The sequence below is a fragment of the Mustela nigripes genome, chromosome 10, assembly GCF_022355385.1.
Source record: "Mustela nigripes isolate SB6536 chromosome 10, MUSNIG.SB6536, whole genome shotgun sequence".
Taxonomy (NCBI): Eukaryota; Metazoa; Chordata; class Mammalia; order Carnivora; family Mustelidae; genus Mustela; species Mustela nigripes.
The window spans coordinates 25,543,342-25,558,442 of NC_081566.1; the positions used below are offsets into that span (position 1 = coordinate 25,543,342).

Genomic DNA, 15,101 nt, shown 5'->3' on the forward strand with positions numbered 1-15,101 from the left:
TTCCTGGGATCGAGCCCCGCATCGGGCTCTCTGCTCAGCAGGGAGCCTGCTTCCCTTCCTCTCTCTCTGCCTGCCTCTCTGCCTACTTGTGATCTCTCTCTGTCAAATAAATAAATAAAAAATCTTTAAAAAAAAAAAGTTTAACTCCTGGTCCTGCAGACCTCCAAGACCCTACTCTAGGACTGGCCAGCCAAAGACTAAGCTGACTGACTGATGCCTTTTAAGTACATTCAATATGATTCCTGCTTATATGATCTCTGGAAGACTTATAATCATAGCAGTTACTACCTAAGGAATTTACCGGCTGGAGAAAAAAAAAAAATGGCCCAGACATTATGAAGGCAGATTTATAATGTCTATTGTTCCACTGAAGATCATTATGCCGGCAGCCAAGAAACCTATGTGATTAAAAGAGGAAGCAACAGGAAATTAGAAGCAGACTTTGGTCATATGTTAGCCTCCTGAAGGAAAATCTTGCTCTGCTCCTTTGTATGTGGGGCTCAAGTATCTTCTAAAACTCTATCCAAAGATGACATACTCCCAAGGTTCTCTGTTTCCTCATCTACAGATTTGTTCATTTCCAAGCTTCTCTTTGGCTCTCACTGAATCTACCTCTATGTTTTTTTTGCAAACTTGTAAAATAATTCAAAATGCTACATGACTCCTAAGAGCTTTATATATGTGAGTGTGTGACATTTTAATGCAGAAATTAGAGAGTGGGGAGATGAGACTTTGCTCATGAAACACCACTCAAGAGGCCCTGTCCCAGCACCCCACTACTCCATGCCTGGTTGTGAGATATCTTGGGGGCAAAGAACAACCTAAAGATGGTAGAGAACCATCTCTGAAACTAACGAACTTTCTTATTCACTCAAATTACGCCCACTGGCATTATACACTTAGAATGGCTTGAAATTACTCCTGACTTGGGAAGCCTGGGTATCTCAGCCAGCTGAGCATCCAACTCTTGATTTTTGGCTCAGAGTCATGAGATCAAGCCCCATGTTGGGCTCCATGCTTGGTACAGTGTCTCCCTGAGATTCTCTGCCTCCCCTCACTTTCTGCCCCTCCCTCCGCTTATGTGTGTCCTCTCTCTCTCTCTCTTGCTCTCTAAAATAAATAAATAAATAAAATCTTAAAAAAATATTATTCCTTGCTTATGCAGTTCAGAACTCAGGGTTAATCTTACAAAGTTTTCCATAAACAGCATCTCTTTTCTGTGATGCTTAGGTCCAGCCAGGGCCAAATTGAATTAACATCACTATAAATCAGCTCCGACCACAGAGACCCTTAGTTGCCATTACTTGATTAAGAATTTGCTTGTAGGTTCTGGAGCCTGGTCCCCTGTAGGGAAAGAACGGTTGAAGAGCAACCTAAACAAATGCAATCTCAAATCATCCCTTTGAGGAACTGTCTGCTCCAGTAACAACTGCCGGAAGACCAGAGAAGGGGCCCAGCACATGCATGGTGCTTGGCTACACATTCCCACCCTTCCTCTTGGACTAAACTCAACTCCTGCCACAAATAACTCCACCTCCTGCCTGCAGCGAGTGGGGAACATGACCAGACATTCCACAAAGAGCTCAGTAGCCACACCAATGTCACCGGCATGTGGAAGGGTAAAAAGAAGGAGTTTGACATAAATTTTATTTTTTTACTGAACCACCTAAAAGTCAACTTGCATTTCCATCTACTCCTCAGGGAGAACAATGGCTTGGACTCAAACTCCAGCCAGGCCTAATAAAAGGATTATTTGAAAGCAGAATTTACAACCTCTTCCCAAACTTACCAATTCCGTATCCCTGTTCACACTTGTACTCCACAAAATTCAGCTCCGAGGTGGGTGGTGGGCATTCCCCTTGCAGGTTCTCACACAACTTGAACTCCTCAGTCCACAGTCCCTCCTTAGTGCAGAGGATGGGACGCTAGAATATCAAAGGTAAACACGTCCATGCTTGTTTTGTTAACTTCATTTAGAGCAGGGGAAAAAAGTGGTCTGATGACATGGTAGTGTTCTCCAACTCTTAGAACCTGGACTAAAAGATACTTTTGAAATAATAAACTATGTTGTTATTGACCGAAAAAAAAAAAAAAGTCAAGACAATCTTTTGATGTTTGGATGTGTAGAAATCATGAATCATGAACAATTTTGTCTCTAATGAAATTTATGTGTTGGATATAGGGATTCTGTGAACTGTTAACTGTAGCCCACATATTTGGAGATATTTTTAGAATTTTTTTCACAGATGGTGTTGTTTTGCATGGATTCATCCATACAAGCACACAAACGCTGCTTGTAGCAAATGTCAGATTTTTTTTTTCAAGGGGGTATGATCCGGTGGAACCAATTCATAATTTTCCCAAAGGTATTTTTACTTTCTGCTTAAATAGACACATCATAGTTGCTTTTGATCTCACCAAAATTTTATTCCCTTTCTCCATATGTGTGCTGGTTTGTGTGACTCTTGGCTCCACATCCCCAATAATCACAAAGGATACTGTATACAGTTCACAGAGAAAACAGTGTTAACTCACAAAACCCAAGAAAGCAAGATTTTAGAAACTGTAGATAACTCTCCCTTCATCTGGGGCCAACTCCTTGAGGCCTTAAACAATCAGTGCAAACGGATGTGTTTGATTTCTCAGGAGTCTCATTTCATGGCATGTTCTTTTCACATCTGTCCAGCAGTGCTTACCTTGGAGTGCTGGACACTGAGACAGACATGTGCCAGGAGAGCAGTCAAGGTCATTGATCTCTGCGTAGGAAGTCGGCTTAACTTCCTGTCTCATGTGTGTGTGTGTGGTGCTTGAAAAGAGTCAAAACTAAAATTGATTTTAATCACATAACCACGATAAGACTGTGGTTTTCATTTGAGACCTCTCATGCCAAAATACTAGGGAGAATGGTAGTCAAATAGTGTTTTCAGCTTAGCCTTTGCTGAGAAATTTGTGTTTCAGTTCAGGACTCTGTTCTATTGAAAAATACATCAGCTTTCAGAGCCAGGTTAGGTCAGTGGCCATCCATGGGAGATAATCACACTGCCAAATAAAAAGCCCGTCATTTTTTGGAATTTACCCAGGAACCCAACCCATCAGGTTTTTCCTTTTCCTTTTATCCAAGAGGAAGTTCTAAACTATTCCAAAAATGGGGTTATCTTCCGAATTTTCTATTGAATAATATCAACACAGCTGCATAGAATCCCAACTTAGTAAGCCCCTGCTTATTGGGATTCGCTCTGATCATTTCTAGTCAACATTCTTGGATTGGTCATCAAGATTAGAGCACAGTCTGATCCAAAACCAAGTTCAAGTCATCTTACCCTTCCACTTTCTTGGTTACAGTTGAGCATGCACTGGCTGTTGAGCTCAAAGCCGTTGGTACATTCATACATGCCTTCAAAGACAGGAGAAGGGGGCTCACACACCACTGGGACGCAGCTGCCTTGCTCCCAGATTCCACCCTCCAGGCACTGTATCTTCAGGAAATTGCTGATGAGACATGAAACAAAATAGCCCATTAGACTCCCACAAGGAGGTCATGGGAGAAGACTGGGTTCTCAGTGATATGGCATAAGGATTAGCAAATAGGTAGGAGCAGTTGGTTCTGGTTAACCAGATGTCCTCTCTCACCAGTCTAACTTCTAAGTCATGGATGTAAAAATTGTAGTGTACACTTAGCAGTGATAGCAACAGCTATCCTATGGTATCGGCATACCTTGGAGACATGGCAGGTTCCATTCCAGACCACCATGATGGGAGATCTCGCAATAATGAGAATCAAATGAATTTTTTGGCCTCCAGTGCATATAAAACTTATGTTTGTACTATACTGTAGTCTATTAAGTGTGCAATAGCCTGAAAGTATGCAAAACAATGAAAGCTTAATCACATCTAGATTTTTATTTAAACTGAGAGACACGTGACTCTTCCTTTTACTCAAACACTTAGAGAACTTTGTAGTGTTATTAAACAGACTAATTCCAGTTTTGTTTTTTCTCAGGGTATATTCCGGCCCACGGAAAGGGAGGAAAGTGGGAGAACAACAGTTGGTCCATGAAGCAGTCAGAACACATACAACATTTATTGATTAAGTTTGCTGTCATATGGTTATGGTTCATGGTGCCCCCAAACAATTACAATAATAACATCAAAGAATACTGATCACAGATCACCATAACAAATACAGTAATAACGAGAAAGTCTGAGATATTGCGAGAATTACCAAAACATGACACAGAGACTTGAGGTGAGTAAATGCTGTTGAAAAGATGGTACCAATAGATTTTCTCAGTGTAGGGTTGCCACAGACCTTCAGCTTGTTAAAAACAAAAAACAACAAACAAACAAACAAACAAAAAACAAAACCCCCCTGCAATATCTTCAAAGCACAATAAAGCGAAACACAATAAAACAAGGGATACCTATAATATTTGATATCTGACTCTCAACAGAGCTTGATAAATATCAGTGCAGGGTCTAGATTGTTTACAGTTGGGTTTTATTTAAGCCTTTCATCTCAGAGAAGCCTCACACCTCAGTGCACTGGGAAATGCTAGGTGGGATGAAGGAAAGAAAAAGTTATCACACACTCGGGAGACTGCTCAGAAGTGATGTGGGGATCAGCAGTGTTCATATGGCAATGTAATTGAGGAAGTTGCCAATATTCCTCAGTTCTCCAGAGAGGGGAGAAGGTGCAGCATAGAGATTTTCTTTTAAAGATTTTATTTATTTATTTGACAGAGAGAGGTCACAAGTAGGCAGAGGAAGGCAGAGAGAGAGGAGGAAGCAGGCTCCCCACCGAGCAGAGAGCCCAATGCAGGGCTCGATCCCAGGACCCTGAGACCATGACCTGAGCTGAAGGCAGAGGCTTGACCCACTGAGCCACCCAGGTACCCCGAGATTTTCTTTTAAAAGAGAGACTCTTAGCCTGAACTTCAGAAGGGCAAGAACCTTACTAGAGATCACTACGGCCATTTTGTTTGTTTCCAAGTCCATCTTTTCCTTGGACAGCATTCATGGCTTTCGTCAGATTCTCAAAGTAGGCATGACTCAACACTGTCCTGAAAGAACTGCTTTTCCTTCTCATGCACGAACATGGCCTCCAACCAGAGAAGCTGCTTCGAGGTAGAAAGACGTCAACAGAATTAGGTCTTGGTACTGTGAATTCCATTCCATTCCCCTTCTGATTCACTGCCAATTTGAAGGAGCTTTCCATGTTTCTGTTTTAAAGCATCCACTTCTGATTCAGAGCAATCCTGGTTACCAGCTTGTGATTCTAAAACAGAAATAATTCCTTGGCCATGGACTCCACCATATGGTGGCCCTGAATTATTATTTTCCAGGGCCATGATGCTCTTTTAAAATTTCAATATGCCCACAACTTTTCATGACTGTAACATCATTATACAATGCCTCCTGTGTACTTCTCCGGTATTCCAATGTTACACTGAGTAAAATATTTATCACATCATTTTATAAATGTGCACATGTCTCTCTTTCCCAGTAAGGTGGAAACTTGCTGAAGGCAAGGATTGTGCCTTATTCTTGTTCTTAATTCCTGTTTTTAATTCCTCATAATAATCCCTAAATAATATCTGGCTTACATCTGGCATTAGTTAAGTATCTTTCAAATAGAATAATCAAACCAAAATTCACAGTGTGTTAGGCATATTGCATAGCACATTACACATGGTAACAGACTGAATGATCAGAATAGTCCTCATGAAATAGTATTATTATTCCTAAAAGAAACATACTCAGAAATGTAAAATAATTTGCCCTAGGTCCTACAGCATAGACTGTGCTTGATTTCAAATAATTTAAATAGGGGCACCTGGGTGGCTCAGTCAGTTAAGCATCTGCCTTCAGCTCAGGTCACTATCTCAGAGTCCTGCGATCAAGCCCCGTGTCAGGCTCCCTGTTCAGGGGGGAATGTACTTCTCCCTTTCCTGCTCCCACTGCTTGTGCACTCTCTCTCTCAAATAAATAATATCTTTCAAAGTATCAACTAATTTAAATAAATTTTAATAGTTTAACATAATTTGAACAGTCTCCACTTAGAAATAATGAAGGAGTGTTCGTTTTTACCAGGGCAAAATTATTATATAACATTAGTTTCAGATATGCAACATGAAAATTTGATATTTATATACATACAAAGTGATCACCACAATAACTCATTACTATTTACAGCACGCTTTTGACCTCCTTCACCCATTTCATCTATTACCAACTCCCTTCCCCTCTGATAACAATCTATTTGTTCTCTGTATCCATGAGTTTTATTTGTTCATTTGTTTTGGCTTTTTTAATTCTACATGTAAGTAAAATATATGGCATTTGTCTTTCCCTGACTTATTTTTCTTAACTTAATATCCTTAAGATCTATCCATGTTGTCACAAATGGCAAAATTTCCTTCTTTTTAATGGCTGAGTAGTATTCCGCTATGGAATAAGTATATACACTACATTTTCTTTATCCATTCATCCACTGATAGAAACTTGGTTGTTTCCATATCTTGGCTATTGTAAATAATGGTGCAATTAACATAGGGGTGCATATATCCTTCATATTAATGTTTTTATTTTTATTTTTTTGATAAAAAATGGAGTAACTGGATCATCCTGTAGTTCTATTCTTTGTTATTTGAGGATCTTCCATACTGTTTCCCATGGTGGCGACACTAATTTACATCCACAAATATATACAAAGGTTCCTTTTTCTCCATATCCTCTTCAACACTATTATTTCTTCTCTTTTGGTTAAGAGCCATTCTAACAGGTTTGAAAGAATATCTCCCTGTGGTTTGGATTTGCATTTACCTGACAATTAGTGACTTTGAACATCTTCTCACGTGTCTGTTGGCCATCTGTATCTCTTCTTTGGAAAAATGTCTATTTAAATCCTCTGCCCATTGTTTAATGGGGTTATTTGGCTTTTTTGCTATTGAGTTGTATGAGTTCTTTATATATTTTGGATATTAACCCCTTATTGGTTATATGATTTGCAAGCATTATCTCCTATTCAGTAGGCTGCCATTTCATTTTCTTGATGGTTTCCTTTGCTGTGAAGTTTTTTAGTTTCATATAGTCCCAATTGTTTATTTTTGTGGCCTTTGATTTTGGAATCAAACCCAAAAATCCAAAGCCAAGACCAATGCTGAAGAATTTATCTCTGTTTTCTTCTAAGAGTTTAATGGTTTCAGGCCTTAGAGTCACATCTTTGATCCACTGGGTGTCAATTTTTGTGTAGGATGTAAGACAGTGGTCTAGTTTCACTGTTTCACATGTGGCTGACCAGTTTTTCCCAACACCATTTATTGTCCCTTCCCCTCGAATATTCTTGGCTCCTTTGTTGTAAATTAATTGAAATATATATATATATTTCAATGAAAAAATATATATATTTGTGGGTTTATTGCTGGGATCTTTATTCTGTTTCACTGATAGAAATGTCTGTTTCTATAACAATGCCATATTTTTTTTTTTACCATAGCTTTGTAGTACAGGTTGAAATCAGGGAGTGTGACACTTCCAGCTTTATTCTTCTTTCTCAAGATTTCTTAAGCTATTCAGAGTCTTTTGACCCCATACATATTTTAGAACTGTTTCTTCTAGTTCTGTGAAAAACACCATTGGGATTTTAATAGGGATTGCAGTGAATCTGTAGATTGCTTTGGGCAGTATGGATACTTTAACAATATTCATTCTCCAGTCCAAGAGTATGGAATGTCTTTCCATTTATTTTTGTCTTCTTCAATTCCTTTCATCAATATCTTTGAGTTTCAGTATACAGGTGTTTTACCTTCTTGGTTAAAATTATTCCTAGGCATTTTATTCCTTTTGATGCAATTTTACATGGGGTTGTTTTCTTAATTTCTGTAGTAGTTTGTTATTAGTATATAGAAATAATTTTATTGATTTCACTTATTAGTTCTTCACTGAACTATTAAATGCAATTTTGCTGAATTCCTTTATTAGTTCTAATGATTTTTTTTTGTGAAATCTTTAGGGTTTTATCTATATAGTATCATATCATCTGCTGATTGTGACAGTGTTACTTCTATCCAATTTGGAAGTTTTTTATTTCTTTTTCTTGCCTAATTGCTGTGGCTAAGACTTCCAATACTATGTTGAATAAAAGCAGCAAGAGTGGGCATCTTTGTCATGTTCCTAATCTTAGAGGAAAAGCTTTCAGCTTTTTACTCTTTAGTACGATGTTAAACAGTTATTGAGATTCATACTTTTATTCCCAGGAATATTTCACAGTAGAAGTTTGATTTTATGACTAGAATTCTTAAGCATCATGGTTTATGAACATATATCTATGATCTGTTAATAATAAATACTATTTTTGAGTTATATTTTAGATGTTTGGCAAAATATCTATCTATATTATTTCACTGAATCCTCCAAATGGCAGTTAAGGTAAATATATTATTAACCATGTATAGAAGGGAACTGAGCATGAGAGAAATTTGAAGCTAGCTCAAAGATCCACAGTAAAAAGTATATTAGGACCAGGGCCTAGGTGAGTAGCTGCCAAAGCCTGTGGTCCTTCCACTGTGTCCAATTTAACTGTTCTTTTCATTCTCTACAGCCCACTTTGAATATTAATAGCATCTCTATCCTATTCAATATCCCAGATGTCCTTTATCCTGATACCATATTTATAAGTCTGGCAAAAAACAAGAAGATGATTCATTTTAAATTTCTGTATTGAATAACAAATTACATATAGAATATTACACAAATCTTTATACAGCTCAAATAATTTTTACATGTAAATACACCTGGGTAATCATGCAGATCAAGATATAGAGCATTTCCAGTGCTCCAGAATTTCCCTGGTGTTTCTTACAGTTAAACCTTCCCACAGCCTTGCAATATACACTATTCTGACTTTCATCAGCATAGATTATGTTTGCCTGTTCTTGAAACTTATATAAATAAAATCACACAATATGTACTATTAAGTATATGCCTTCTTTCCCTAAAGGAAGATGCCACTTAAAAATATCTTCCCAAATCTATTTTCAATGAAAGGTTTGTAGTTCTTTTGATTATAACTAAACTCTTTTTTGTCCCTCTTATAGGCTGAATATTCTACTCTTCTTTCACATTACAGAGTTTATATCCTCCCAGGGACTCTCTTCTTTCTACTACATCCCACAGATGAAATCCTTCCCCTACCTCTACTGAACTGACATCCTCCAGCTGGTGAGAGCAGGCAATACCACTGACACCAGGGGAGAGGCAAGGCTGTAAAACCTTGCATGTCAGCATGGTTATAAAGGAAAACCCTTGCTTGGCCAAAACTATAATATTTTGACTTCATGTAGTATTTTTCTCTGAATTGGCTGGAACTCTTCAACATGGAAATAGCCCTCCCTTTTCTTGCCCAGCATGAAGAACCATTCAAGAATGCCAATTTCATATATTTCCTTGCCAGTTTAATAACCTCAGTGGTGAAGGTAGATATATCAAACTTGCACAGGGAAGAGTGAGTTGCCCATTGTAGGTGGTAGCTAAACAATAGGACAGGCCCTGTGATGCAAACCACCAGCAATATCAGTGAAACAGAGAGAAGGAGAATGCTGGAAGACAGAAAGGAAAGCAGCACAGCTCCCACTGATACCTATGAATTCCACAGGAGTCACTACAGGCAGGAATGAGAGGAGGTTGGGAAGCAGACCTGATTCCCTAGGAAATGGCCTTTTTTTTCTATAGGAGTCCCTTTCTATAGAAGTTGCCTCCTCAACTTCATGGACTCGCCTTCCCAGTTTTTTCTCCCTTGTATGGGGATGGCCTCCTATGGCCATCTCTCCATACAACTCTCACAGCTTATACATGGCACTCTTAACAGATGATCCACTTCAAGTTCTACCCTCAGACTGATCACAACCCATTTGATTGGTCAGTTCCTCAAGGCCCAATAGCAAGCTTTGGGTCACTGGTGCCATGTCAATGCCTGTGAATCCCTGTTGATGGCACTAACCTTAAGATCCCATGTTATAAAGCCTAGCACTTGAGAGCCAGGGTCAGGTTCTGGCCATAAGAGACTGCGATTGTGGCAAGAATTCAGTGTCCTGGATTCCTCTTAGCTCCAGGAAATTTGGTTTCCACAAAGGACCCTTGAAGGGGACTAAAGCCTATAGCAATGGCAAGACTTCAATCTCGAGGGATGCCACAGCTCTCCCTCTTCTAAGTTTAGTGTTAAAGAGTGTCCTCTGAGCCTTTTAAAATCATTAATGAAGAAAAATGGTTTATTTACCGTGGTTCAACTCCTTCACGTAAGGTGTTAGGATTCAAGAGTTAGGAGGCACTTTGAAACCACAACGTGAATAGGTTCGCATTTCAAAGAATGATGGCATTGACTACTACTTCAATGCGCAGAGGCAGACCTTCACCAGGCCAGGGATTCCAATCTTCTTTGCTAGTCCTGTCCAAATGTCCTTCACATGAAACTCTCTACTCACTGACTATTAGCTGTCTATATTTTCTTCATTCCAGTGGAGTAAAAGAGGCTAAACTATCACATTAGGAACCATGAAGTGACTTGCACAATGCCACCTTGCAAGCAATTCACTGGCAAAAGAAAGAACAGAATGCAGGATTTTCAAATCATAATATAACACCCCAATCCTCAGACTGATGGCTTCCAAGTGACATTTGTAGACCAATCATGTAGGAGACACTTAAAAAAAACCAAGACTGACACTCTTACTAAATCAAGGGTCCTGGGACTGCCCTACACTCTGTATTTTTTTAACTGGCCAGCAGTTTTTATATGGAGCCGGGTTGGCAAACCACTAAAATCTATGCTACCTATCTACAGAAAAAATTAATCTTAGGTGTAGAAATAAGAGAGCAAAATCACAAACCTAACATCCCTGGTTAAGAAGGCTATCTGCTTAGCAAAGACCAAACAGGAACAGTTACAGCAAGACAACTTACTCTGTAAATGGCATCATGAGAGGAGTTGGGGCTAGGGGAAGGTCTGTATTTATTTTCCTTCAAACTACTCCAGACAAATCACCATAACTTCCAAGTTATAAGATGCTTTTTCCAATTTCCAGAACTCGTGGTATCCACCTAGTGCTGAAAATCCAGCTGTGCTCTTTCTGCTTCTTACACCATTGCCAGAAATAAAGATCTTGTAATCAAGACTTGGCTGAAAATTTGATTGATGTTGCCTGAGGCACATATGAGTCTACCCTACCCCATTTTTCTATCACCACTGCAGGGTTTTCACAAAAGTAATATTTATTTTTCACTGGAGAAAATAAAAATATGATTGTTGAGTCCAAGAGAGTTATCATGTCTTTACCAATCAAGGGGATCTGGTGTCTCCAATGGGTAGTCCCTCAAGAAAAATAACAATAACAGAAAAACAATAAAATATTGAGCACTTAAGGTCTGGAATTGTGCAGAAGAATATATATCTCTATCATTTTATTCTTAACCCCCTCATGTAAGAAGGACTATTATTATGGGAGTTCTTCATTACCTTATCTTTGCATGTGCTCTTCCTCTACCACCCCCATACCATCATCTACCCTGTTGCTCAAATTTGAAACTTAAAAAAAATCCTTGATTCTACTCCTTCAATCTTACCTTTTTCCCATCCCCTCCCATCTGATCTGATTCAATCCACCAGCAAGTCTTCTCAGCTTTTCCTCCCAAATATTTCCAGAATCTATTCCCATACCTCTTGCTTCTCTATTGTCATGAGTGCTAGTCCCAGTTCCCACCTCTCACCTCCTAACTGGATACCCCATTTCTCTGGATCGCTTCCTATCCAGTTGGCAAACACCAGTTAGAGAGATATTTTATAAAATAAATTAATACATTACATCATGCCATTTTCTTGCTTAGAACATTTCAAATTTCCTCTTCTTGTATGGAAAAAAAAAATCCAAACTTTCTCACTTCTCAGTCACAAGATCCTGCGTAATCTGTTCCCACTTTCTCTGACCTCATCTACCCCATTCACTTTCTTTAATGTACTTTGTCCACATTGGACTTAGAATCCCGAGTACAACCAAGTTCTTTCCTGCCAAAGGACTTTGGTGCTATTCTTTCTGCTTGTGTTTTTCTTTTTGTTCTTCTGACTGGCTCTTCTTCCTATCTAAAAATAATTTTTGCCACCCCAGAGCAACCTTATTTTATACTTTTGTTATTTTTGGTTTTTAGTCAAAGTACCTGTGTCTTTCAAGGAATGCATACTCTAATTATATTGGGGTTTTTTTGGTTTTAGTAATTTATTTCCTGTCTCCTCGACTGGAATGTAAACTCGGTAAGAATAAGACCTTATTACTATTATATCTTCACTCTCCAGCACAATGTATGGTATATAAATGTTTATTTTATAGATGAGATAAGTAAGGTTTAGAAAAGTAGGATAACTTGTCTAGGGTTATCTAACTTGTTAATGGAAGAAAAAGGATTGGTACCATGATCCATCTGATGCCAATGTCTAAATCACAGTATGGAAGCACCATTATTCCTAGAAATGGAGCTGCAGATAAACTATCTCCTGTTACCTCATACATTTATACTGCATGTCACAAAATACTACCACATAGAACACCCCTAAAAAGGGGGGGGGGGTAAAGCAAGGAGTAACCGCATTATTTCCATAACAGATTCGGAAATGGAAGCATTCATTGGCTAAGTGTTTTGTGTGGCACATGGTCAGCTTTTGAGTTGAAATTTGAAGCCTCTTTACTCAGAATACAGTTTATCCCCTTACCACTTACAGTGTGGTCCCCAGAACAGCAGCACTAGAATCTCCCAGGAGCTTGTCAGCAATGCGTAATCTCAGATCCCACCTGAGACAGACTCAATCAGAATCTGTACTTAAACAAGATCCCCAAGTGATTCCTTTGCACATTCAAGTTTGAGAAGCACTACTCTAGGCTCTGTTAAAAGACAAAATCCTCTACCCCACCCCTGGGCAAACCATCAGCACTTCCAAAATCAGGGAGTGTGACACCCTCTTAACAAACTACAGACCTGGTTTCTCAAGCCAATATCCTCAATAAAGAGCAGGCAGACTTTGGTCATGGTCAGTCCACAGCCCATCAGTGAGTCCAACCTCTGCAGAGCAGGCCCTCGATGTTTAGCTTCAGTCCACTCCACTGGACAAGAATTAGTATTAGTAGGACCATCCCACCAGAAACATTGGCTTTGGTTTTCCATTTTTCCCTGACTCAAAAAAAAAAAAAAATTCCCTTACAAAGCTCTTCTTCCATGTAAAATAGAGCCTTTCTGTCAAAATGAGCAGTGTGCTAAGTCCTAAAAGTACATAGATAGTTCTACTTCAAAGTCCCACCCCTCACTTCTGTCTTTGGGCTTCCTGCTACTAAAACTTAGGCCTCCAAGTTGGCAGATGCAATAAAGCCTTGTCCCAGGTCTGAACACCTAACTCAAGTTTGGGGCTCCTTCTCCACTTTTGTTGCCCTGCCTTAGTTGTCTAACCTTAGCCTCCCTCATTTTGAGTTCACTAGCTCCCACTTAATCTCTTTTGCATGAGTTGCTGGGCCTCTCACATAATTCTCCATAGAGCTAACAGGGTTTATCGTCTACCAAATCAGGTTACCCCCAGATTTCAAAATATTCTGAAGTTTTTGCAATGCATGCAATTTAAACCCAAACATATACAATGGCAATTAACATTATTGCAGAATTCTAAAATTCATTCCCTTAAGTGTATATTTGAGGACCCAGTGGTTACAATGAAATGCAGGAGTGAACTGGTTCCAAGACAAATACTATTACATAGGAATCTCTTGCCTCACCCATCTCTCATCATTCAGTTATTTGTCCATTCATACATCCAGCCAACAAATATTCACTGAGCATCTACTACATGCCTATGCATTACATTAGGTCATATGGTTTTAGAAACAAATATTAATACCATAAGAGAACCAGAATACTGACCTATAGGAGCCCAAAGAGGGAGCCCCCAGCACTTCCCTGGGACATGAAGGACATGAGGAAAGAAACCTAAGAGATGGGTTCAATTAGGCAGGGAAGGAGAAGAAGAGCATACCTGCCAGAAGATTAATGCATGCAAGAAGCCAGAGGAGTGAAAGGTAGAGTCTGTTTGAAATCTTGGCCAAATGTAAATGGGAAAATTATAAATGTGCCCACCCTAATTTTTTAAATATGTTCAGTTTTATCTTGCTTTATTTTGTGGGGAGGAAAAGAGCTTGAGGGAAGGCAACTGGGACAAAATTCTGGAAGAAAGGGGCCACAAAATGTATGAATTCAATTTCAGAGGACAGGTTCTCTCATTGCAAGAAATCCTTTGCCTATCTTCACCAAGTTTTCATGTATAAATGAATACTAGGTATTCAGGTATTGTTACATCTCTGCTCCTGGTCAGTCCAACTCACAGACAGGCCTGACAAGAAGTGCTCACAGTGCAAACACATATCCACGTCCTCACCTTGGAAATTAACTATTCAATCACTGCATGTCCCTGGCCACTTTCAGAAAGCCAAGCTCTTTCTGTGCCTCTTTGTCTAGAATTCACAGCAACACTCCTTAAACCTGTTAAGGAGTTATCAGGACTTCTAGAAGGTTGTGATATACCTAAGGACTTTGTGGATTTTACATGGGGGAATCCCATGTGTGCAGTATGCCTAATAGCGCACCTTTTTCATGTGGGCTAGAATGAAAAGGCTGGTTAACATTCTCCTCGAAACTTTCCTTGACTAAAGACAAAGAGTCAGAGGTCCCAGGGACCTTCAGCAGGCTTTTAGTGGCTGCAGTGGGTGATTCCCTCAGGAATACAGTGGCGAAGAGCAGATGATTTGGAATCAGGACACGAACGCTTGAACTCCAGATGTGGCTCTAAATACATCTCCGGCTTAAAAAAAAAAATTACTCAGCTTTCTTTTCTCAGTTTTCCTATCTGAAAAATGGGGTTGATAATAGCATCCTTAGAGACTTATTAGAAGATTACTTAAGTTAGTGCATATAAGGTATGTAATAAAATGAATAGCACAAACAATTCTCAATGAGCAGCAGAAATTATTAGCTCCAGTAACAGATCTACTCAACCACACTCCTCTGTCCTTCTGTCCTTC

The 15,101-nt window shown here is 39.2% G+C and overlaps 1 protein-coding gene across 1 annotated transcript in view; it reads right to left on the bottom strand.

Annotated features, from left to right (window-relative positions):
- The window catches only part of PAPPA2 (pappalysin 2), a 286,664-nt gene that overhangs the window by 48,099 nt on the left and 223,464 nt on the right, over positions 1–15,101 (bottom strand). The window contains exons 17-18 of the mRNA XM_059412848.1: positions 3,321–3,489; positions 1,790–1,925 (exon numbers count right to left, since the gene is read on the bottom strand). Coding sequence (XP_059268831.1) covers positions 1,790–1,925; positions 3,321–3,489 — 305 coding nt within the window. The remainder of the gene's footprint in view (positions 1–1,789; positions 1,926–3,320; positions 3,490–15,101) is intronic.